Below are 27,049 nucleotides of genomic sequence, written 5' to 3'. Positions count from 1 at the left end.
GGGGGAACTCAAAGCAGCCTAGTGCTATTGCAGTGTAACTAAGGGAGGATTCAGGGTTACCTGAAGCAGCCCTACATATATGCTTTATCAAAATGGAAGGCTTTAAGGCTGATCTTTAAAGGAAGAGAGAATGTCTATCTCACGAATCTAAACTGGGAACTGATGCCATAGAAGAGATGCCTGAAAACTGAAGGCTCTGCCTCCCATTCTACTTTTAAATACTCTAGGAACAACAAGTAATCCTGCAGTCTGAGAGTGAAGCGATCAAATTCAAATTTAAATTCAAATTCAAAATTCATTTGTCACACACACAACCATACACAGTACGACATGTGGTGAAATGCTTATTGCTGTGCAATGACCAACCATTAAACAAATTTAAAGATTTTAACTAAGAAATTTACAGTAAAAAAAAGAATGTCCAAATAACGATTTAAGAAAGAAATTATAAGAAGTGTGCAAATAAACAGAGTGCGTGCGGTGACATGATGCATGAGAGTCCATTCCTACACCAGGGGTCCGTTCTTCGTACCTCGCTTACTACATCCAAGATCAAATCATCGCGCTAACTTTGAGCTCGCTAATCCGGTTCTCCGAACACACCTGTTGTTGACGATTAGTATAGCTGGATGAAGTAATGTGAGATCACTGGGTGGCTTAAAAGGGGCTACGCATCGATAGTAGAAACATTGATCGGCAACCCTGTGATTGGTTGGCGAAGATGTCGAAGGAGCGCACTCAGTATTTTTCGGCAGCAGAGCAAGAACTCTTGATTGAGGGATTTCAGGAGTTTCAGAGTTTAATTAAAACGCAGGGGAACACTGCAAAGGCTGCAAAAGCAAGGAGAGAGGGCTGGCAGAAAGTTGCTGACAAATCAAACTCGTAAGTAATTTATTATATTATATTACATCATATCCTCTTTCACATTAGAGCCACAACAGGACCCACTAGAACATGGGAACAAGTAAAAGTGAAATATAAGAATATTCTACAGAATGGTAATATTTATCACTTATATTGCTTTTAGTCTCTTGCAAAGAGACCCTGAAATAATCTGTTTGTTTGTTTATAACAGCAACCAAGAAAAGGGCAGAGCAAATAAAGACAGGTGGTGGTCCTGCACCCCTCGTCACACCCCCTTTGTACTGTGACATTTATTGACATTGTGGGTTTTTTTGTGTGTAGTTTGACATAACACTCCATCACTTTTACCTGTTCCCATGCAAGGGGTGACTGAAGCATGCACAGTAAGTTGGGAGAGATATATATAGAGAGAGAGAGTGTTAAGTAAATAATACCCTCACGGGAAAATCGATATCTCTCTATGAGCACAGTGTCGCGCTGAGCTAAAGGATCCTGTCTATCCCGCAATATACGCTGAATTCTGTAAACTCTCCTTATCAATCTTGCACCTTCCTTGCTCGCGTACAAACGGACAGGACATGGCTGCGACAGACCTCCCAAATCCACCTTCGCTTTTATAGCCGTGGTCTCTCATCTTGATTACACGAAGTGTTTTACTATTACTACTCTAAAATATGAATTACATCTGAAATAATCAAATACATGAAATAGAATGGTTAATAGTACATTTCCCTTTTTTTAGGAAATGACCTGTATGTATCTGTATGAAATCAATAAAAGAATCAAATGCTGCATTATCTTTAGTTACATTGATAATATTTATTTATGAAAAAACAGTGGAGAAATATCGCTGTTGCTTTCGTATAAATGAAGCGGACATACCTGAGTGGCCGTGATCTAATCCTGTTTACATAAAGTAAACCTGCTCCCAAGCAGGTTTACGCTTACGGATCTGTTGCTATGACAGCAAGTCCCGGATGAGCTTCGGAGAACCGAATGATCCAAGATCACGCGAAATCGTCAACAATCAAATCCGGCTAACTTACTTAGCGAGGTACGAAGAACGGACCCCAGGTTCAGGGCTCGAATAGGGTGAGGGTAGAAGCTTCTCCTCAGGGAGTGGGAGCCTTAAAGGAGCGGAAACACTTCCCAGACCTCAATATGGATAATAGCAAACACTGAATTAGATTTTTTTGCACGCACAGGGAATTTTGTTCGCTCAAGTTTAGCTTTTCTTCACTCAAATTAAATTTCTCCTCAAAATGCAACATTTGTAGTTGCAAAATTCTTTTACGTGCGCTCAAATTTTGTTTTTTTTTAGGTGCACTCAGAATAGAGGCACAAAAATAACGCCATACCAATCAGCTGAAAGAAAGAAAAATGTGTTCAAAATTTAAAACTCACATGCAAGCAAGGGAACTTGAGAACAGAGTTTTACCCTTAGTTTTTTGCTTTGTATCTGTAAACAGACCTTAACAAAAAAAAAAAAACGTGTACATTTTGTAAATGCTTTTTACAAACACAAATCTTTTTTTGCACACACACAAATTCACATCTATAGATACACAAACATAAAATTTTCAAATATTTTGGTTTACAAGCTTACAAAACTCAGTTCACAACTACCCATAGGTAAATTTGATTTACAGAAAAATGATAGCATTTGGCATCCCTTCAAAAAAAAAAAAAAAAAAAACTGTCATCAATGACTGGACCATAGCTAGTTTCACCCTCTTTCAGCAAGCTGACAATAACAGAGTCATCTGCATATTTAATAATGGGTCTTTTCATATCTGCTCTGACACATGTTTTTATAGAGAATGAATAATAAGGGCGATAAGACACACCCTTGAGTAGAACCTGTGGAGGAGAACACTGGGTCAGACAGAACACCATTTATTCACACTCTTTATGACCTTTCAGTTAAAAAATCTAAAATCCAGCCCACCAGGTCTTTCCTGATTTCAAACTGTTCTAAAAGTCTTTTAATTAAAATATGAGGCTGTATTATATTAAAAGCACTCTCTACATGTTTAAGAATCAGATTTAGTAGAGTCAAAAGCGCATCCTCCCCTCCTCTATTAGGCCGATATGCAAATTGCATTGGATCCAGCTGCTGTTTAATCTCTTCCATAATCACATTTCTGATGATTTTTTTCAAAGACTTCACAACTGAGGTGAGGGCAACAGGCCTGAAGTCGTTTAGATCTTGTGGACGACTCAGTTTAGGGACAGGAACCACGACAGCTTCTTTCCAAAGAGAGGGCACATGTTGTATTTGCAAGGATTTATTAAAAATAACCCAAAATATAGGACTGAGTTCTTTAGGACAAGATTTAATTAGGTGGCCACTAATGTTATCAGGACCCTGGCTCTTGTTCTCATTAACTGTATGAAAGGCCTTTTGGATATTGCTAAGTTCAATGATAGTTTCAGTTCCAAAATATCCTTGCTAAAATCAGAAGAACTAAAACGATCATAAAAGATATTCAAAGTGTTTGCAAAAGCTCTGTCTGAATTAAAACCATCTAAAATGATCTGACTGCTGCTCTGGGGGATTTGAAACCCTGCTATGGTTTTCATACAAGTCCAGGCAGACAAAATCTTTTGCAACAAATTTGCTATCAAGAAGGTTTGTAGCTCTGTTTTGCTTTCAAGATCTCGACTTTCAGGTCTTTGGTGGCTGTCTGAAAGTCAGTAACAGCCCCCTCTTTAAAAGCCTGTCTCTTTTTCCTTAAACAGGATATGACATTTTTGGTGACCCATGGCTTATTGTTAGGGTACACTTTAACATGCTTACGGGGTATAAACATGTCTTTACAAAAAACTGCATATGTGCTACATCCACCAAAGCGTCAAGATCATCTCCACAAGATGGAATAAAAATTTTCCAATCTGTACATTTAAAACATTCCTGCAAGGTAAGCACAGATTCTTCTGACCATATATCAACATCCTTAGTCCTTGTCTTCTCTGGTAATAAAACAGTTTTATAGATGGGCAGAAGATGCACACAGTTATGGTCAACAGATCCCAGAGCAGGAAGCGAGAGGGATTTATAAGCATTCTCCACTGATCCCGTCTGATAGGACTGGATACTGATACAAATTTCCCAAAGTTGATTTTTGAAGCTCTCATTCACTGCTGGTCGCTGCGTGAGTATGAGCCCTAACTAAAGAGCCGCGAGTATTTGACTTTTTATCAGTAATACGTGAAACAGTGTTTTCTTACACTGATATGTTAGATGTACTTTTGCTGACACAAAGTAGACCGAGCACTGGAAGTTGTCACTTTAAACCAGTCACCGATGTAAAGAGAGTACCTTGCTCCAGGGCATCTCAGCATGGAGGGAAAGCTTTATGCAGGAGATTGTAAGAGCTGTTGGGACTAAGGAAATGCTACACACATCTGGAAACTGAGTCTTTAACTCTCACTGGGATCACCAGGACCTGCAAAGCTTCACCATGACAGGGAGTCATCCGATTCACTGAACCGATCCAAACATCACTTCATGGGCCTTTAGCTTGTGTCTATGTGTGGACTGACATAACATGAGTTAATTATACATTACTCCTCCACAGAGTGGACCAGGAGAGAGTAGAGGTTTCAACTGGTCAGTCTGCACTGCAGCATCAAACACACCTGGACTCTGTGTTTATGGTCTGTAAAACTACTATTACATTTGTTCTTTTCAGTCAGCTCTATGCTGCACTTTGTAACCAAGTGGATTGTCAGTGTGTCCAACATAAATCAGATTTTGGGTTCCATGATATCAGTCTGAATAGGGTACCTGTAGCTCAGGAGATAGAGCCCGTGAGCTTCTAATAACGATGGTGGATCAAGCCCTGGCAGGCAAATGTATTGGGCAAGATACTAAACCCAAGTTGCACTCTGGTGCATCCATGAGAGTGTTAAAGTTGGAAAGCATTTAGGCATAAAATGTGCTTGGTTGAATGAGAATGACTTTACCACTGGGTAATTCATATAGTCTTCTTTTCCAGTGGCTGGAGGACGACATCACCATGTATGTGAAGAATGAGCTGAAGAAGATCCAGAAGGTTCTGAGACCAGATCACCCAGAAACCTTAAAGAGCCAGAGGGAGGGTGAGGAGATGTTTGAAGGTGAGGATGAAGGTCAAAGCAAGAGCTGCAGAGAATCATTTCTGAAGATCACATTACACTTCTTGAGGAGACTTAAGCAGCATGAGATGGCTGACCATCTGCAGAGAAGTAAGAGAATTTCTCTAAAGGTTGAATATTGGTCTTTTCTAATATCTCAAGAAATGGACCAATACGCATTCATCCTTTCAGGGCACTGAAACGCTATGATATTTATCATATAATAATTAATTTTTCTAAATCACTTTCAGAAATATTTGCTCCACTCTGTAAACGTGAACTTAAAGCCCAACTGAAGAAGAAGTACCAGTGTGTGTTTGAGGGGATTGCTAAAGCAGGAAACCCAACCCTTCTGAATCAGATCTACACAGAGCTCTACATCACAGAGGGAGGGACTGCAGAGGTCAATGATGAACATGAGGTCAGACAGATTGAAAAGGCGTTCAAGAAATCAAAAAGACCAGAAAAAACAATCAGACAAGAAGATATCTTTAAATCTTCCCCTGAAAGAGACAAACCAATCAGAACAGTGCTGACAAGGGGAGTGGCTGGCATTGGGAAAACAGTCTCAACTCAGAAGTTCACTTTGGACTGGGCTGAAGACAAAGCCAACCAGGACATCCAGTTCATATTTCCATTCACTTTCAGAGAGCTGAATGTGCTGAAAGAGGAAAAGTTCAGCTTGGTGGAACTTGTTCATCTCTTCTTTACTGAAACTAAAGAATCAGGTATCTGCAGGCTTGAAGACTTCCAGGTTGTGTTCATACTTGATGGTCTGGATGAATGTCGACTTAATTTGGACTTCAACAAGACTAAAATCCTGACTGAAACAATGAAGTCCACCTCATTGGATGCGCTTCTGACAAACCTCATCAAGGGGAACCTGCTCCCATCTGCTCGCCTTTGGATAACTACACGTCCTGCAGCAGCCAGTCAGATCCCTCCTGAGTGTGTTGACATGGTGACAGAGGTCAGAGGGTTTACTGACCAACAGAAGGAGGAGTACTTCAGGAAGAGATTCAGAGGTGAGGAGAAAGCCAGCAGGATCATCTCCCACATCAAGACATCACGAAGTCTCCACATCATGTGTCACATCCCAGTCTTCTGCTGGATCATTGCTACAGTTCTGGAGGATGTGCTGAAAAACAAAGAGGGAGGACAGCTGCCCAAGACTCTGACTGAGATGTACATCCACTTCCTGGTGGTTCAGGCCAAAGTCAAGAGGATCAAATATGATGGAGGAACTGAGACGGATCCACACTGGAGTCCAGAGAGCAGGAAGATGATTGAGTCTCTAGGAAAACTGGCTTTGAAACAGCTGCAGAAAGGAAACCTGATCTTCTATGAATCAGACCTGACAGAGTGTGGCATCGATATCAGAGTAGCCTCAGTGTACTCAGGAGTGTTCACAGAGATCTTTAAAGAGGAGAGAGGACTGTACCAGGACAAGGTGTTCTGCTTTGTCCATCTGAGTGTTCAGGAGTTTCTGGCTGCTCTTCATGTCCATCTGACCTTCATCAACTCTGGAGTCAATCAGCTGGAAGAACAACAAACAAGCTCTCAGACAGAGAAAGACTTCTATCAGAGTTGTGTGGACAAGGCCTTACAGAGCCCAAATGGACACCTGGACCTGTTCCTTCGTTTTCTCTTGGGTCTGAAAACTAATCAAACTCGTTTGCAAGGCCTGATGACACAGACAGGAAGTAGCTCACAGACCAATCAAAAAGCAGTCCAGTACATCAAGAAAAAGCTCAGTGAAAATCTGTCTGCAGAGAAAAGCATCAACCTGTTCCACTGTCTAATAGAATTGAATGATCGTTCTCTAGTGGAGGAGATCCAGCAGTCCCTGAGTTCAGGAAGTCTCTCTACAGATGAACTGTCTCCTGCTCAGTGGTCAGCTCTGGTCTTCATCTTACTGTCATCAGAAAAAGATCTGGATGTGTTTGACCTGAAGAAATATTCTGCTTCAGAGGAGGCTCTTCTGAGGCTGCTGCCAGTGGTCAAAACCTCTAAAAAAGCTCTGTAAGTTATAAAGTTTTATGATTTAAATACAATTTAGAAACAGAGAACCCTTCTTATTCCATTCTTCTTATTATACATATATCTCTATATATCTCTTTAGGCTGAATAGCTGTAACCTGTCAGAGAGAGCATGTGAAGCTCTGTCCTCCTCTCTTCAACTAGAAGACTGTGAGCTCAGAGCTCTAGACCTGAGTAACAACAACCTGCAAGATTCAGGTTTGACACTACTGTTTTCTGGCCTGAAGACTGTGAACTGGAAACTGGAAACACTCAGGTCAGATGATGTTCTTTGGGATTTGACTTGAAATCTACAAATTAAAAGCTACATTTTTTTTATACTGATATATCCTTACTTTGAAATTTCTTTCATCTTGTTTTTGTCTAAAACAAAATAAAATCAGATTTTTGGTACAGCGAGGAGGTGCAAACCTCACTGATTCACAGTAGTTAATCTATCAGCTGCTAACAGGCTGTGAAGTCTACATTTGTTTGTGCAATAAATTGAGAAAGTGTCAGAAATGAACAGATAATAACTACAGGGCAGGACAGATACACTGCAACAGTGGGGGTTGAAAGAGATGTTGTCAAGTTATTCAGTTTTCAAAAGGAGGAACTTTGGGGGAAAAAAACTACCAAGAGAAATCACTTCTTATTGGTTGGTAGATCTGTCCTGGAAAGACACATCACCATCAGGTTCTGTTTTCTTTGTCAAAATTAACTGTAGTTATTTAAGGCTTTATATTCATGTGACTTGTACTAATGCCACTGCCCTCTTGTGGCTAAAGTGTAATTAGGGTATTATTATTAGCAAAAACATTTGAGAGTAACACCACAATTCAGAGTCAGGGCTTTAACATTAGCTTAAGCTGAAGAAATCCACATTTTTTTGCATTCAATCATAGTTTCATCTACTCATGTTCATAATTTAAACATTTAATATTTATGTCTTAAACTTACTAGCAATAATTTTATGGGTGCCAAAATGAATAAATATTTAAATCACTAATGAACTAATCAAATCTATCATATATACATATAAATACATATAAATATATATATAAATAATATAAATAATTAATTGCCCATTCATTTGATTTTAAATATTTAATAAATTAATTAAGTGATTATTTGCATATTTATTTTTTATTATTTGTTTGTTTCCTATTTTAATTATTTATTGACTCAAGAAATGAACTATTTAATGATGTCTATATTTAACTCATGTTGGCACTCCTGTTGCCATCAAAGTCAGGGGGCAGGGTTAGTGTTGATCTAGTTAAAACAATCACTTTGTTCTGAAGACCATTCTTTTAGCGGGCATTTCTCAATACCAATTAGGCCTGCACACAGGGGTTTGGACATGTGTGAACCCAAACTATACTTAACCTTTACCCCATTTATATGTCACCAAATACACTTTTAATATTTTTCTAGCCAAGAATGTTGTGGCATAATGTTCAAATATCTGGTCAGGTTGTCAAAATGAAGCTAATCATCTCCATTGATTTCAGTAATGTCTGCCAGCTCACCTTGCAAGTGCTCAAGCTTGCATACTGCCAACAATGCGGAACTTGCATATCCTGTGGTAACTATTACCATTTGGAGGTTGAACACCGGACTTAATTGGAGATTTATTTCCTGATGTTCATAAGTGTTATACTTGTTTAATCGTTTCAACCGTTCAAAAAGTGAACGTGTATTACAGATAAAAAGTCCAATGGAAGCAAAGTCTAAAAGGCAAAAACAAAAATCCAAAAAGATGAGGGACAACCATGGCCCTATTTCAAGGCACAGGTTCAACAAACTCTCTAGCCATAAACTCTGAGTTGACTGAGTCGGCAGCTCTGAGTGTATATGCATTCACAGCTCACACATATTTTATGAGATAATAGCTGTGTCCAAATTCATGGGCTGCATCCTCCTGAGGATGCATTTGTAGACCGATTACGTCACAGCGACGCGCTGAAGGCTGTCCAAATTCGTAGACTCCTCCAAATGCAGCCGACAAATGCGTCCTCCTTTTCCCCGAATTTGAAGGATCGGGTCTGTCCTTCGTGGCCCACCATATCCCAGAATTCATAGCGCGGCCCAGCCAAACTCCAGTTTCCGGCAATGGCAGCTGCTACTAAGTTTTAAAATGACTCATATTAATCTTTCTGGGTCACAAAAAATAATTTTAACATATTTTCAGGCGAGAATGTAGCTGTGTAAACTTCAAATATCTGCTCGGTTTATCAAGATATCGCATATTTGCAAAAGTGCTTCGACGTTTTCGGAGACGTCTGTTACCCACCAGCTCGATAGCTAGCCGAGAGCTCGAGGGTCACTGAAGTCGTCGAGAACGGCACAACTCCCGGCACATCATTTTCAGATCACCGCGGACTTTTGCTACTCAGGTTGAATGTAATATATAAGTCACTTAGATAACCTAAAAATTTTATTGTTGTTTGTCTTTTTCAGTGATTTTATTTGTTCGTGAGTAAATCGGTTTGGCTGAGATTAAAGTTATTAGATTAGATTAGATAAAATAAAACTTTATTAATCCCCCGAGTGGGTTCCTCCTTGGTTTTTACACAGCTGAATAAACGTCAAACAGAAAACTGATTAAACAGAAGAGTGAGATGGTCGAGAATTTACGCCAGTGTCCTGTTATATTTTAGATAGCAAGGAGCAGACGGCCGAGTTTATTAAACTCCACCGAGACAGCGGTGATGCTAATCAGAAGGCTAGACCGTCCAATTTCCCCAGCCATTTACTTCCGGCCTACCCAACCTTCTGAGGACCCGGCCCACATAGACCATGAAGGCCGGGTCCTCAGGAGGATGCAGCCCATGAATCTGGACACAGCTCATGTCAGTGTTTCAGTCATGTAGTAACTGTTAAGTTTAACTGTACAAGGCTTGTTAAACACTATGAAACACATCGTACAGACTTCTGGATGTTAGACTACTATTCTTATTGTGAATATTAATCTTGAGGCTAAAAAGGCAGTCAAGTATACTACTGTGTCAGAGCCCCGTATACCACGAAGCGAGGCATATCCAAGAAATCTTTCTGGTATCTGGATTCACTGACCCTAACACTGGGATCAGGATAAACAGTCACAAGAAGTTGGTTATCAGCTCTCTGAGTTAACCCAGGGTTTCCCAGCGTATTCACATTAAAGCGTTGGCAGCATGAAACTAATCTACAGGTCATCTATGAATCTAATACATGGGTCACATGCCTGTCTTCTGCAGAAAATCACCCCAATTACTGCCAACTATTCCAGAGATGTGAAAATCTAGAGTTGAAAGAATATAAAAAATATACCACTGTTAAAAAAAATTACGAGATGAATGTTTTGTTTGTTTCAGATCAAACTGAAAGGAATGTGACTGGTTAAACAAGGATTCTTGGAATGTGTTCTGTGTTCTATTGTCTGCATTTCCACATGCATAAAAGAGACTCAGCAGCATATTACAATCAAGTAGAACAACATTTACACATTTTCTAAATTACCAAATAAATACACGCGCATTCCTGTGACAATGCGACAGCTTGCACTGCAGTGATCTTATTACAGTGGGCCTTAAACGCTGCTCATAAAGCGTATTCCCCCTGCATACAGTTACAAAACTCAAGTTGTTGTTGTTGTTTTTTTTTACCTGTTTACTTTAATACATTCCAATTAGTTATCTAATGGAAACATGGAAATAATGTGTAGACTCTAAGCTTTAATTTGAGGGTACCCATATTCAAATTGGATGAAGGGTATTGATTGATTGATTGAATCTTTATTTTGAACATGTTGAAAAAGTACAACAACATAGAATTAAAAAGAGACAAATAAACAAAGCAAAACAAAAGGAAAACGAGCAACCACAACTACAAATAACTTTCATGTTCAAAAAGGAGCAGGAAGAAGCATAAGTTTATACTGTTCACTATCTAGTAATCAATAGACTACAGAAATAAATAAATAAATAAAAATATACGTAACATATAATGTAATTGTATGTTACGTGCATTTTTATTTATATATATATATATATATATATACATACACATGTATATATATGTTTCTATCTATCCATACATACGTATATACACATACACACATATACACATTTTCAATAACCCCAGTAACACCTAAAAGGATACACAACCTATAGATATATATACCCATACCAACATACCCGTGCACCTGCACACACGTGAAAATATTGGACAAGAACACCCTATCAAATCTCTACCTCCTCCCTGTACCCTGCAAAAACCATATCCTTAAACCACTTTTTAAACTGCGCCATGCTCGGACATTGCTTCATATCTTTACTTAGTCTGTTCCACAGCTTTACTCCACACATAGACATGCAAAAACTTTTAATGTTGTACGGATACAAGGATGTTTTAAATTTAATTCCCCCCTCAAATTGGATCCCCGTTCCCTTTTAGACAGTTTTAGAATATTGTCAGGAGGCAGGTTATTTATTGCTTTATAAATAATTTGTGTAGTGAGAAAATGAACCAGATCTGTGAATTTTAGAATTTTTGATTTTAAGAATAGTGGATTTGTATGATCTCTGTAACCAGTTTTATGGATTATCCTTATGGCCCTTTTTTGTAATATAAAGATTAATTATAGCGAACATTTGTAAGTATTGCCCCAAACCTCTGCAGAGTAATGCAAATATGGTGCAATCAGGGAACAATAGAGAATGTGGAGTGATCTGTGGTCCAGAACGTTACTGTAATCCGATTACTTTTTTCAAGTAACGAGTAATGTAAGGGATTACCATTGCAAAAACGGTAATTAGATTACCGTTACTTTCCCGTAGGAACGCTGCGTTACTGCGTTACTAAAACCGTGAGTTTTTAAGAGAATGTCTCATGACAGTGACGTGGCGAGTGCGACGTTTGTGACAACAGCTGTGTGCAGATCAACAATAGATAATATATCGAGTGCGGGAGAGAGTATGAGCATGCAGCGTTTAAAGCGTGGAAGTACTGACCTTATTTTGAGTTTGATTCCATAAAAAGTGACAAAAACATTAGTGTCTGTTGTGCGTGGGAAGAAAACTTCTTTTTACAGCGAAAAAACCCCTAAACTTCCAAGCAAGCACCGAGTGCGCTACGACTGTAATGGGAAATTCACAGAGAAACTCGCGGATTCTTCCACTGACCGCTGCGGCACACCTGCACCAGGGCAAACCTCCGCCTAAACCTCCTGCTTTACAGGTGAAAATAGAGCAACTAGCCTTTGACTTTATTTATTTTCTGCTGTGTTTTACTTGCATCTATTTGAAAGAGTGAGTGTAAACACAAAAAAAATATTTTATTTTATGTGCTGGAATGTGCAGAAAATAGGTTTAAATGTTAAACAAATTTCTTCCAGTCAGAGAATGTTGCATATAATTTAAGTTAAAAGATTAAAACTAATAAAACAAGTTTTAAAAAGAGACGTTTCCATTTGATTACATTTTGTATGATGGATTATGCAGAAAAAGTAGAATTGGGCTGAAAGATCTATCGCTTTATTACCTATTCAGGTTGTAAATTGTGTTTGTAACTAAGTAATTAATTACTTTTGAAAATAAGTAATCAGTAAAGTAACGGGATTACTTTTTTGGGGAAGTAATCAGTAATTAGTAACTGATTACTTTTTTCAAGTAACTTGACCAACACTGGTCCAGAATGTGTTTTACTTTACTCAAAATTGAAACACTTCTTGAAATTTTATGTATATGACTTATATGAGACTTCCACTTTAATTTATCATCTATAATCACACCAAGATACTTATGTTCAAGTACTCTTTCAATTTCCACACCATCTATATGAATCTGAACTTGTGCATTTCTAAGGGAATTCCCAAATAAGATTATTTTAGTTTTACTTAGATTTAGTGATAGTTTGTTCCTGTTAAACCATTTTTAAATTTTGCACATTTCTGAAGTAATTGTATCCAGCAGCTCCTTTAGATTCCCCCCAGAACAAAAAAAATATTTGTGTCGTCTGCAAATAATACTAATTTTAATATATCAGATGCCTTACAAATATCATTTATATAAATAATAAATAATTTTGGACCCAGTACAGAGCTTTGTGGAACAACACAAGCAATGTCCAAGCATGATGAGGAATGGACACCCAGCTTCACAAATTGTTTCCTGTCACTTAAATAATTTTTCACCCAGTGCAGTACAACCCCCCTGATCCCGTACCGTTCCAGTTTATTAATTAATATGTCATGATTGATTGTGTCGAATGCTTTGAAATCCAGAAATAGTCCAGCTGCATACCGTTTCTGATCTAAAGCATTTGTAATCTCCTCAATTGATTCGATTAATGCCAGAGATGTTGATCTTTTTGATCTGAATCCATATTGACTGTCAGAGAGTAATTTATATTTATCTAAGAATTTGTCTAATCATTTATTAAACAGGTTTTCTAGGATTTTGGAGAATTGTGGTAGTAACGAAATAGGCCTGTAATTTGTGAAGTGGTGTCTATCCCCAGTTTTATACAGCGGCACAACTTTAGCTATTTTCATTTTGTTTGGCACTTTTCCAGTCTGAAATGATAAGTTGCAAATATATGTTAGGGGTCCTACAATTCCTTCTATGATCTTCTTGACGATTTTCATGTCAATATCATTACAATCAGTAGATGTTTTATATTTACACATGTGTACAGTGTCAATTATTTCTTTTTCCGCCACTGCTGTGAGGAACATTGAGTTAGGGTTCCTATCAGTCAGGCATTCACTACAGTCTACTGATGGCAATGACTCAGGAATTTGTTCTGCCAGATTTGGTCCAATATTTACAAAATAATGATTAAAGCTGTTGACCACATCAGCAGTGTTTCCATAATATTGCCATTGTCAATAAAATATTGAGGATAACTTTGTTGTCCAGAATTATTTTTAATGATACCGTTTAAAACATCCCATATTCCCTTCATATTATGTTTAAGGGTTTAGCATAGTTTCAGCATCTTTAACATGTGCTACCCTCTTTAAAGGGACCAAAAGACTCAAAGGCTATGTCATGGGAAGATGTGAGGAATTCCTTCTTTGTGTCATTTTCAACTAAGCAGATAAAAGGCCTGGAGTTGATTGGAGCCTTGGTGCTTGTATTTGGAAGATTTTGCTGTGAACAGACAAGCCATCTTTAAACCTATCTGGGAAATTGCTACAATATTAAGGCATCCGCGAAAGATAATAGTGGTGGATGATCGCAGAATAATTTCCATGGTGAAGAGAAACCTCTTTACAACAGCCAACGAAGTGAACAACACTCTCCAGGAGGTATGCATATTGATATCCAAGGCTACTTTAGAGAGAACACTGTGTGAAAGTAAATACAAAGGGTTCACTGCAAGCCACTCATAAGCCTCAAGAAGAGAAAGGTTAGACAACTTCTAAAAGAGCCAGCGCAGTTCTTTGGATGAAACCAACATACAGCTAAAGCAACCCAGGAGTTTATTAAAGCAAAGAAGTCAAATACTCTTGAATGACCAAGTCAGTCACCTGACCTTAACCTAACTGAGCATGCATTTCATTTGTTGAAGACTAAACTTCAAACAGAAAGGTCCACAAACAAACAGCAAAAGAAAGCTGAAGCAGTAATGGCCTGGCAGAGCATTAAAAGTAGGAAACCCAGCATCTGGTGATGTCCATGAGTTCAAGACTTCAGACTGCCATTCCCAGCAAAGGGTTTTCAACTAAGTATTAGAAATGAAGATTTTATTTTGACTTATTTAATTGTTCCAATTATTTGAGCCCCAGATATAAAAAGATTATGTTAAAAAAAACTTTAGTTCCTCACAGTTTTATGCAATCTGTTTGTTCAACACACTGAATTAAAGCTGAAAGTCTGCACTTCAAACACATCTGAGTTGTTTCATTTAAAATTTATTGTGGTAATGTACAGAACCAAACTTAGACAACTTTGTCTTGTCCAAGTATTTATGGACGTAACTGTATAATCTATACTGCACATAAAACGTGCTATAAATAAAGAAGCTCATGTATGTAAAATTATTTGCAGCCAACATGAAAAAGGAATAAAATTGTGTCTATGACTAAATTACTGATACTCATGAGGGAAACACAAAGACTTAGAGGCAGACCCACTATTACCCATTTCCTGGAGAACTGATTGGCCAGCAGGCAGTGATTTCACTCCAGTTGATCTCTAATCTGGTTCTTAACCTCCGGAGTAGGTTAGGTTCACAGTATGAGTTACCATGGTTATGTACTGTGGTAAGAAGATAACCCTCTTCATGACACAGAACCAAGGATTAACCCTGGAGTTACCTGGATAAGTGAAATCCTACAGGCCTCGGACTATAAGAATTCAACAGGCAACTTTAAAAGTGATTATTTGCTTTTAATTAAAATAATTATATTGTTGTCTAGTGATGGTGTAATAAAACCCAGTGAAATTGTCAAATTTTCCCGGCCAAATTTAACCGCTCATTTGGAAGAACTGACATCTGCTGGTCATTCAATGTACAGCAGCCCTGCTGTGATATTACATGTAGGATACATGCTAGTGGATACGTACCACATGCTCAGCTGCAGGGCCAGGAGTGCCAAAATGAATTAATTAAATACTACATCATTAAATAATGAATTAAATGTGTCAATAATTGATTCATTAAACCTATTAAAAATAATTAAAATTGTGATTAATTATTTAAAATAGGAAATGAATAATTTCTTAAACGTTTTAAATGAAATTAATTGACATTAAATCAATTCTGTATATATTTAATTTATTAAGTACTTTCAATTTTAATTCATTAGTGACATTTAATTCATCATTTAATGATGCATTGATTAACCGTCCATGTGATTTAACATCTATAGAGATTATATTTGATCTAGAGGATGTATGTTTTTAAAGGTTCACACCAGAAAGTTTAACATGTTATTATTTTTCTCATCAAATATTGTCTCTTCAGATTGAGTGTCTGTAATCTCTCAGAGGGAAGCTGTGAAACTCTGTCTTCACTTCTCAGCTCCCAGCCCTCCAGTTTGAGAGAGCTTGACCTAAGTAACAATGACCTGAAGGACCCTGGAGTGAAAGCTTTGTCTTCTGGACTGAAAAGTCCATATTGTGAACTGGAAACACTCAGGTCAGCATTCTTAAAATGTTCAGCAGATGACTATTTAAAATCTGGTTTGTTATTGTATTGTATTAGTGTTTAAGTGATGGAGGACTATCTGTTGTGATTTTTCAAATTATCTAAACTCCTTTAGTTTTCTATCTACTCAAAAAAAAAGTTTCATGTTTTTTTTTTCCTTATCTTATTGTTTCGGTTTGCTCATTCTAATCTGCGTGATGTATCTGATCAAAAAATGAGCAGCATAATAAAAAGTGTTGGAAGTTGTCCAACATGCTGAAATCCTGTTCTCCGCATACAATATGTTAGTATTTCCCTTTCTTGTGTTGTGAAATCTTTATGAAAATGAATGAATGAATGAAATCTTTACTTGATGTTAATCTCGACAATTGCACAGTTCATTGGAGGTAACTGTTAATTAGGCACTTTGGTTTGATTCTTGAAAGATTTGATAGGTTTTGAAAAAAAAATATTTTAGATGTTTCCGTTGTCCTCACAAGGTAATATAAGATATAAAGGTTTTTATAATATAGACTTTTAATTTACTGTTATCATCTGGTCAGACTTCTAGCTTGCCCAATATTTTCATTAAAACCAAATAGCAGCAAAGCTGATGACACTCTCAAGAGCCTCAGTCCTACTTTATGTATTTTTTGTTTAATTAATTCACTATTTTCATCACTAGTAGATTTTAAGGTTTAGATTGACTAATGGCCATTTTTAACTCCTGTTTCATCCATCCATTTACTTCCGCGTATATTTTCAGGGTTGTGGGGGGTGCTGGAGCCTATCCCAGCTGTCTTAGGGCAAGAGGCAGGGTACATCCAGGACAGGTCCCCAGTCTGTCGCACGGCTAACCCATAGACAGAGACAACCAATTGCGCAATTCACTCCCCCCATTCTTTCACACCTATGGGCAATTTAGTGCTTCAAATTAACCTATCCCCACTAACAGCATGTCTTTGGACTGTGGGAGGAAGCCGGACTACCTGGGGAGAACCCACGCAAACACAGGGTGAACATGCAAACTCTGCACAGAAAGATCCCATGCCCGATGGTGGAATTGAACTCAGGACATTCTTGCTGTGAGGCAACAGTACTAACCACCGTGCTGCCCAACTCGTGTTTCAGTCATGTCATTTTTGAATGATTTTTGGCTGCAATTTCCTGTTTGCATTTAGCTATTTTGCTATACTCCAAAAGTATTTGTCATGTCTGCAGGCTGTCAGGCTGCCTGATCACAGAAGAAGGTTGCAAGTCTTTGGTCTCAACTTTTAGCTCAAATTCTTCCCATCTGAAAGAGCTGGACCTAAGCTACAATAATCCGGGAGAAGCAGGAGTGAAGATGCTTGAGCAGCTAAGACTGGACACTTTGAGGTACGTAGATGGCTGTTACAGTCACAAACAGTGTCTGATAGATGAGGAAACCAGCCCTGTCTGATTACTTAATGCTGAAAACCAGTGTTATTTGAAAAATCCCACATGTAGGAACATTTTTCCCATTCTGGTCTAATATAAACAGTAGATGTCTGTCTCAAAGGACAGAATCTCTGTCATCAACAATGGTGAAACGTGTTCAACCTTATCTCTGGAAAGGAACTTACATTTTTACTCTCTGAGCTTTGTGTAGAATAAGTTTTATCTGTGTCCAGAGACGATGTCCAGCACATGTTTAACTTTCTTCAAGTGTATGTGTCAAAATGTTGGATTGTTCCTTTATCAGTGTCTAACTGTATGTGTATGAGAGTGATGTAATGTCCATGTGGGCATGCTGAAAGAGACTGTGCTGGTCTGACCCCCCTCCTCCTTTCAGGGTGGAGCCTGCTGGAGAACAATGGTTGAGACCAGGTCTGAGGAAGTGTAAGTGTGTGTATAATGTGATTCATGAAAACAAAGCAGCACACATTCAACCATCTTCAAACTGTCACATCACTCATTCACATCTCTGATGTCAGGAAACATCATCAAAGTGTCAATCAATGAACAGATGATGGATCAATAACTGCAGCTTGATTGTGTTTGTTCTCTCCATCAGATTCCTGTCAACTCACAATCGACACAAACACAGTAAACAGAAACCTCAAACTGTCTGACAACAACAGGAAGGTGACGCGTATAATATCGATTCCATTATATCCTGATCATCCAGACAGATTTGACTGGTGGTCTCAGCTGCTGTGTAAAGATGATCTGAAAGGTCGCTGTTACTGGGAGATCGAGTGGAGGAGACTGGCTTGTGTATCAGTTAGTTACAGTGGAATCAAAAGGAAAGGAGGCAGTCGTGAGTCTGTGTTTGGCTTAAATGATCAGTCTTGGTGTCTGAGCTGCACTGATTATGCTTATTCTGCCTGGCACAGAACCAGAAAAACATCCATCTCCTCCTCCTGTGTCTCTAACAGAGTAGCAGTGTATGTGGACTGTCCTGCTGGCACTCTGTCCTTCTACAGAGTCTCCTCTGACACTCTGATCCACCTCCACACCTTCAACACCACATTCACTGAACCTCTTTATCCTGGATTTGGGTTCTTGAATCCATCCGATATTTTGGCAAAGAATCCTGCTCAAAGATATCAGCATGTTGTGAATCAACTATTATTTGACTTTGAGTCAGTGACTCTGTGTAGTTAGTCTTCCCCTGTTAGAGAAACAGTTCAGTCTGTACGTGTCTGTCTCTTTCACTTAGAAACACATCATGAGATTTAGTCTGGTGAGCAGCCAGGGCTCATCCTTATATTTATTTTCAGTACATTTAGAATGATGAAATAACTCAACTTTGACTTGTCAGTGGCGGCATTTAGAGAATTAAACCATCCTTTAGAAACTATCGTAATTCCCGGACTACAGAGCGCACCTGAGTAAAAGCCGCATGCTCTAATTTTAGAAAGAAAATCAATTTTGTACTTGTACAGGCCGCACCGGATTTTAAGCCGTATGCGTTTCACTTGTAATATGAGATATTTACACAGAAATATTACATGTGAGGATTTTTAACATTTAATTTAATCCGTAAGGTAACATAAACATGGTAACATAAACGTTATGGTAACATACAAAAATACATACTGCAAATGCTTTTTTTCCTTGAACAGCGCCTGTAACACGGCTACCTTTAAGTAAACGTACGTATCAGTAACACACACATTACGTTGCTTATGGTTTTTTTACGGAACAGTGCACAAACAACATTACAATGTCTCTTAACAACCGGTAAAAATATATACCGTATATATAGTACTTATCAATTTTATTGGTCTACTGTTACCAGGCAAAATGTTTTTGGCCGCATGAAAGCGGCTTATGACCCGAAAACTATGGTACATATAAATATTATATTTTACAACAGTGATTTTTTCTGTGGTACAGACGACAATGAAAAGATATACAAGAGTCTGTAAATCATAAATTGTCCAAAAGACAAGTGTTTGTGTTATTTGGTCAATGTGATTTAGATGTACAGCCCATTATAACTGACATTGCTTTCTACTTTGAAATTTTCATGGTAAATGAACTGCTTCTTACATAGCACTTTTCTGGAGCAGCTAAGGATTTAACCACCAACCTTCTGATCATTAGATGACTTGCCCTATCTCCTGAGTTACAGCCACTTATCCTCAAAGGTCTTGCTAAAATACTATCTGAGAGGAGTTCAAGCATAAGGAAAAGGCAAAAGTGAGGGAACAGAGTGGACTCAGTAAATTGAAAAGCAGCCAGTGTTGAAGTTTAAGACAAGTGAGATAACAGAATAACATATATATGGCAGTGGTCACCATGGCAACATCAATATTGTTTACTACATATTGATCCTAATCCTGTCAGCCTTGTATGAGGATATGCTGTGGTATTACTCAGATTACAAAGAAACTGTGTTGACATGTAGAGCACCATCATCACGCTGATTAACATTAGAGATGAAAACTGCAGTAAAAGTGTTATAATGTATACTTACTGGCTCCCTCCTGCTGTTGTTTGTATTTCTTTTCATCGTTAACATTTTTGTGTCTGTTTTTAACAAACTACTTTTATTTCCTGCCATCGTTTGCCAGAGAGTCAAACAATTTTTTTTTCCATCTTTGTACAATAAAAAAATATCTTCATCTTATGTCTGTGAAGGTTCTCAGTCATCCAGGTCATCGTAGTCAAAGGAGCTTGCAAAGAAAAGCATCTGGACTTCTTTAAGTTGCATGAAGACGTTTCACCTCTCATCCGAGAAGCTTCTTCAGTTCTAAGGTCAAATGACACTTCATCTTAATTATTGTATGTGCAGAGTTGTACTTACTTACAGTGACCACTAAAGGCAAGTGATCCTGATAGTTTCCCTGGAACCGTCCAGTTCATCCACATTAATGGATGAACTGGACAGAAGCTGGAAGCTGTTGGTGGTTAACGCTTATCAGTACAACTACACTAAAAAAAGGGATTGGCCATCTCTTGGATTTATGTAAGCATCTTGTGTGTATTTAACACAAGTGCCTCATGCTTTAAAGTTAAGTGTAACTATATAGTGTAGAAACCACATGATATGCAGAGAGCGTATATTAAATTGTTCATATCTGAGTGAGTGAGTGAAGTAAGTCAATAATATAGCAATGTTAAATCCCGCGACACCGCACGGGATTTCAGTCTTGTGCGCTTTGAATCGTGGTTTCAGGAAGGCATCCATCTCAGTCAAGTCGAGCAGCCGCCTCTACTTTTTTTGGTATACTGAAAAAGTAAATTGGGTGGTTGTTACATTAAAAAAGTCTATCTTGTAATTTGAACACAAAAATGTCATGTTTCTATCTTGAATGTAATTAAATCATGTAGGATCTGTATGAAATTCAACAACTTAATTTGTTCTTGTTGAGATGACATGATACAATCTAGTAAGAGTGGCTAGTTGCTGGACTCATGAAATTCACAAGCTTGCACGAGATTTCAAACTGCAGGGAAATCACTGGAGTTATAAGAGGCAGGCAGCTACACACACACCACATGTATGCTATCACTATTTCTTGTGGTTTAACCTGTCAAGGACAAAAACGTACAGAAAATGCTGCATCAAGCCTTGAAATCATAGCTTTCCTACTTTTGTTAAGCCTGGATTGTGGCATGGTGATTAGTGCTGTTGCCTCACAGCAAGAAAGTCCTGGGTTCAAATCCACAATCTGGCTAGTTTGCAGTGGTTTCTCTCTGGGTGTTCTGGTTTCCTCCCACAGTTGAAAGTCATGCAGTCATTTGAGTTAGGTTAATTGGTGATTCTAAATTACCCGTGAATGTGAGTGCAAATGGTTGTTTGTCTCTGTGTGATAGACTGGTGAGCTGTGTCAGGGTTATTTTAGTAGGTGAATGGCTTGGACATGAATTTAGCTGCGGTTTGGAGAAAGCCTTGAAGGGGACTGGAGACGGCTCCCAGGCCTGGCAGATCCCCATGTACTAAATAGAAGTGAAGAAGTTAAAGAATTGAAAAGGTGAGGGAGGGTGGGGCACATAAACGGGAACGAACTGTCATGGTCCTGAGTCTGTCTACTCAGTGTTTTGTGTTTCTTTATATTATTTCCTGTGCTTGTTTATCCTGTTATATCTTTGGTTGAGGGTTGCCGTTTGTTAAGGTTTTGTTCTGTGCCTGCCTCCTCCCACTTCTGTGTTCCCTCCGTCTGTCTATGGTGTCACTGTGTCTGCTCGTGAGTCTGCCTGTCAAGTTCAGTGTCCTGTCTGGTTCTCTGTGTCTGTTTGTTTCCTGTTTTATTCTGAAAGTTCATGTCTTATGTCAGTGTGTTCAGTTTTACCTCTCCCCTGTCTCATTAGCCTAATTTCTCCCAGCTGTGTCTCCCTCCTGTTGCCCATTCCCTGTTTACTCCCCTGTGTATTTAAGCCCTGTGTTTTCCTGTGCTCTCTGTCGCGTCGTCTGTTTAACTCCATGTCTGTCTGCATTACTCTGTGTAACCCGGTGTTCGTTCTGCGGCTCTCTGCCATCTTTCTTTGTGCATTTTGTTCCTCCTCCCGTGCGTGTTTGGTTTAAGTTTAGTTCTTTAGTTTTCCCCAGTTTAGGTTTGTTTACTCCCCGCTCTGCTCTTCCTGTTTTTTGTCACCTTATCACCTCTGTAAATAAACACTCACTCGCACCCCAGCCAGTGCCTGCATTTTGGATCCTTTTCTCAATTCACCACACGACTGCTGCCCAGCCATGACACGAACAGCTTGTAGAACTGGGGGAACATATATAGACTAGAACCAGAAGGAGCGTGTTTGGAGGTGCAGTCCCGCTCCTGAAATTCCGATACTTAATCTCCAATTATACTTGAATACCTCTGCAGTGCAACAACTGGTACATGTGTTATTGTTATATGTGCTTTTTTTAATCCATCTGATGAGGGATCCACTGCCTCACACAGCTCCTGTCACTGATAACTCCTCATGTTCTCACAGGGCATGTCTGGACAATGTTGTCATGAATAATTAACACACACACACACACACACACACACACACACACACACACACACACACACACACACACACACTAACATGTAGTGATGGTAAACTCGATTCTTTTTACTGAATTGAGTTTGAATGAGTCACTCACCAAAATGAATCGGGTTTTTTGAGTCATTTGAGTCACTGAGTCAGTTGCTCAGAGAGTGCAAAAATGTACATTTTCACTCAAACTTAATTTGTTTCTCTTTTCATGTATATCCTACTGCTAAGATGATTGAAAAAGAAAAACAACTATTTTTATAGAGCAAAAAAGAGCAAAAACAATTACAATCTCTAAAGGGAACATTTATTTTATTTATTTTTATTTTATTTTATTAGTATTTTCCTCAAATGTGTCAAAAATATATTTTCTCATCTAAATGTCCACTGAGTTGTGAGCCAGGGGGTGGTAATGCGCCTTAACATTGGTTGCCAACCAAGAAGAAGAAGAAGAAGCTGCGAGCCAGGAGGGAGGGGGTGAGTAAGTGAGTGAGTGATTCAGTCATGGGGCGATCGTGGCTCAAGAATTGGCAGTTTGTCTCGTAATCAGAAGGTTGCCAGTTCGAGCCCCGGCTCCGACAGTCTCGGTCGTTGTGTCCTTGGGCAAGATACTTCATCCTTTGCCTACTGGTGGCGGTCAGAGGGCCCCGTGGCACCAGTGTCTGGCAGCCTCGCCTCTGTCAGTGTGCCCCAGTGCAGCTGTGGCTACAATGTAGCTTGCCATCGCCAGCACAGGAAGGGAGGGGGTGAGTGAGTCCTGAGTGATTCGCAGGACTCACTCACAGGGATGAGTCAGTTGGGCTTGTGAATCACGATTCACGAGTCAGTAGTGATTCTCGAGTATTGAACGATTCGTTCATGATTCACACATCACTATTACCACGTTATACCAGGGGTGTCCAAACTTTTTTCATTGAGGGCCACATACATAAAAATATAGGAGTGGCTGGGCCACTTACTAGAAATTAGGTATATAACCTTAACTTTAGTGTATTAAAGTTAGAAAAATCACTTAAAAGTGGTCAAATATGTTATATTGTTGAATATAATTAAAGACAAAACTGCCTTCATCACAGCTTTCCATAAATGGATCTTTATTGATTTATTCAGAAAAAGCTTTAGTAGCTCATTCTCAGAACAGCAGCCTCAGATTTCTTCTTAGACAGAAGATTTACAGTACAGAGAAAAAACAATAAAGGGGAAAATGGGACGGGTAAATTTCAAGTTTGTTATTTAAGTTCTTAGGCTTAGCAACACACCTGTTAACGTTCGTTTGAAACCGTTATCAACATTAACAAACTGAACTGGACTTAATAACAGGAGTGCATATAATTTTAGTAAATTATTCTGGTGAGTATCAGCTGCGCTGGGTATGTAAATCGGGCCATCCAGCCGCGGTGCTGATCGTACGCCACTCGTGGCAAAAATCCGGACAAATGTCACTTGATCAAGGAGCAGATCTGCATCAGATGAGATCAGCTGACTTTGCGTGTGCGTGCGCTGTGCACAGCGGTGTGTACTCTGTGTGTTAACAAGAAAAACGCATATAAGAAAGTGGTGCGCAAAAGCAGGGTAGTGACAGAATTGATGCGCATTATTGATATTTGAAGCATGTGTACCTGCACATGCATGCTTATTAACACACGGGTACTGTGGAAGATATTTTTTACTCACCTAAAGTGCTCGTGCTCTCGTCCACTCCCCGCAAAAAAATAGCAGCTGTGCGGCATCTGTGGCATCGGTGCTCTCATCGCATGCGCTGGAGTAAAAATCAAAAGCACAGCTTTATCAGACAGTTGCAGTTTAATGTTGGCTGACGAGTCTTCAATGCGTCGCACAACTGTATTTCTGGATATGCTGACGTTGTTGAAGTCCTGCACTTTTTCCGGGCACATTATTTCGGTGACTTAAACGAGGCCGTGTTTTATGAGGTGTCCATCTGAAAAAGGCTTGCCATATCTTGCGATGAATTGGGCGACCTCATAGCTGCTATTGTAGCCTTTTCCTGGACAATTTGAGCACGAAAAAAATACTGTTGCTGACCCTGCAGGACAGCTAGCATTTGCTTTAATTTCTGCTCTCATTCAGCACCCGTGTAGGATACATAGGCCTGATGTTTGGTTTCATAATGACGTCGTACATTATACTCTTTCATAACTGCCACAGTTTCAGTGCAGATCAAACAGACACACTTTGTCTTGAATTCTTTGAAGAAATATTCACTCTCCCACCGTGTCTGAAATTTTCTGCACTCACTTTCTACCTTTCGCTTCTTTGGTTCTGCCATGTTTGGTAACTTGGGGGTAAATTTCTTCTGTGACTGTCGTTTTTGGTGGAGCAACTGCCTTGATCAACAGTAGCTCCCCCTGGTGTTAAAACTAAGAAGTGCAATACACTCAAGTAAAAGTTGAAGTGCAGACCATATTCTATTCTATTTATAAAATTACTTGCGGGCCAATAAAAAATGGATGGCGGGCCGCAGTTGGCCCGCGGGCCGGAGTTTGGACACCCCTGTGTTATACCTTCTCCAGAATACTGTGCATACTATGGCTACAAGTTTGCATCATGGTGCTGATCCAGATCCTTCTCTTATTATTTATTCCTCTTTAATAATAATAATAATCATAATAATAATAATAATGATAATAATAATAATAATACTAAAGTAATGCGATTAAAAAAAAGTAATGCCAAGATCATTCCCATCGATCTCTCCAGTCCTTTGTTACTCAGCTCAAAAAATAAACAATCATACCTTTAAAAACCCTTGTAAAGCTTTTATTTAAAACCTCTGCGTAGAGGGAGAGGCAGCACTTACTCCTCATTTTATGACAGGCAGACCCCCACTGTCAATAAATTCCTCACTCTATACAGTTACACACCAAGACTTACAGCTAAACCAACTGATTTGGGATGCCAGAGGTCAGGGTTCAACAACTTAAATCCTTCATTCAACAGTAATAATCATAAAATAAGGTATTTGTTTGTTTGACTATCCCTTTGTGCAGACAGAAAGCTTATTAAATGTTAAACTGTAGAGTTACAATAATCCCCCTCCCTCAGCAAAGTATTAAAACAAAAGTGTATATTCTGTGTAAGGTACATTCATATTACTAAATGTTAATGTGACAGCTTTCAGTCAGTAATATAGCAGAGACTGAGTCTGACTAAAGAGACATTAGTGAGACCTATTTGATCAGCAGAGACGATCTCTCTCTACTACGAGCATATTTAATTTTAACTGTCACACAAAATGATTTGGCTTCTCTAAACCGTCCAACAAACATTTACATTTTTAATCCTAAACAAAAAAAGTGATTATAAACTTGTGTTTCCGAGCCCCAGCTTTCCCACAAACCCCTCCTGTCCTGGCTGTTTCCTTTTTTTAAGCTTGTTTTCATTTTCCTAAACTTGGTGTCGCAGATCATCGTCTCGGTGTGAATGTCCATGTAAAGGCAAGTGAAACAATCTGTAATGATTTTTTAGTTAACATCAGCTCTGTGCAGCTTAGCTCCAGCACAAACAGCACAAATCTGCTGCTGCATATCTCATGGTAACAGAATAATGAACAAGGCGACTTGAAACCTGTTCGCCATTTTCTGTTAGTGTTTGTGATCAGAGTCCGGGAACGAGAGCAGAAACAGTAGTTTATGGTCAGCAGCTAAACTCAGAGTCGTTGTTACTGTGGATCCACTTCCTGATGATTGAAGGCAGCTTTTCCTGGCTCCATCAGACTGTGGAGGAGGCAGAGAGGAGGCGGAGAGGAGCCGCACCTCTTCCACTCACTAATACACTAAATGCGGCCTGAGCTCCACTGGAGACCCGCTGGAGAGACTGAGCTCCGGTGTTTGTAATCACTCGGCAGGATTCACGAAGACTGTAGGGGGAACGGTAGAGGGAGGACAGAGGGTCAGTATCTGTATTATTTAATACAGACGTAACATAAATTCAACATAATGCTCTAAATAAAAATACTCCGTCACAAACTTCTGGCTCTCTTCCAACAGAAAGTTGGCCAAAGTTCACAGTTTACACCCATAGAGGAATGGTGTTACTCAGAGACTAACCGGATTAGAAGGACCAAAAGTTTTTATGAACTTTTATTATTAAACTTTATTAAATTTAAACATAATCATTTAAAGCTGATTACATATCAGTCACAATTGCTACTGACTTTGTCCCCACTGAGCCTGAAGCAGCTGTCAGTGTTTGAAGACATTAAAGTCCCAGTTACACATCAGTTCTCTCCCCACAAACAGTCTGTCTTCAACATGAGTGCTAACATAATCAGTCTGTCATCAGAGCAACAGCGGGTGCTGCTGACACTGCCGTCTCTAATTTAGCTTTTGTCTCCTTGTACAAAGCAGGAACTGCGGTATTGGTGAAATAGGTTTGTGTAGGAATACTGTAACGGGGCTCAAGTACTCTCAGCATTTCCTGAAACCCGGTGTTTTCTACAACAGAAAAGGGTCGC

The 27,049-nt window shown here is 39.0% G+C and overlaps 2 protein-coding genes across 2 annotated transcripts in view; both read left to right on the top strand.

Annotated features, from left to right (window-relative positions):
* The window catches only part of LOC120436282 (NLR family CARD domain-containing protein 3-like), a 28,930-nt gene extending 11,078 nt beyond the window's left edge, over positions 1–17,852 (top strand). Inside the window, exons 2-8 of the mRNA XM_039607040.1 lie at positions 4,446–4,524; positions 4,866–5,094; positions 5,235–7,005; positions 7,106–7,279; positions 15,961–16,134; positions 17,344–17,499; positions 17,846–17,852. Of these exons, the coding sequence (XP_039462974.1) occupies positions 4,522–4,524; positions 4,866–5,094; positions 5,235–7,005; positions 7,106–7,279; positions 15,961–16,134; positions 17,344–17,499; positions 17,846–17,852 (2,514 nt within the window). The 5' untranslated portion in view covers positions 4,446–4,521. The remainder of the gene's footprint in view (positions 1–4,445; positions 4,525–4,865; positions 5,095–5,234; positions 7,006–7,105; positions 7,280–15,960; positions 16,135–17,343; positions 17,500–17,845) is intronic.
* Positions 17,853–18,165: 313 nt separating this feature from the next.
* LOC120436097 (stonustoxin subunit alpha-like) lies at positions 18,166–19,059 on the top strand (the record flags this gene model as incomplete). Its single annotated transcript, XM_039606502.1, has 1 exon — positions 18,166–19,059. A coding segment is annotated over one exon (585 nt), but the record flags the coding sequence as incomplete, so codon positions are not given.
* Between the last annotated feature and the right edge of the window lie 7,990 nt (positions 19,060–27,049).

The sequence above is a fragment of the Oreochromis aureus genome, linkage group 23 (assembly GCF_013358895.1).
Source record: "Oreochromis aureus strain Israel breed Guangdong linkage group 23, ZZ_aureus, whole genome shotgun sequence".
Lineage (NCBI taxonomy): Eukaryota > Metazoa > Chordata > Actinopteri > Cichliformes > Cichlidae > Oreochromis > Oreochromis aureus.
Note: the sequence above shows the minus strand (reverse complement) of the source record. Positions and strands in the feature narration are given on the sequence as shown.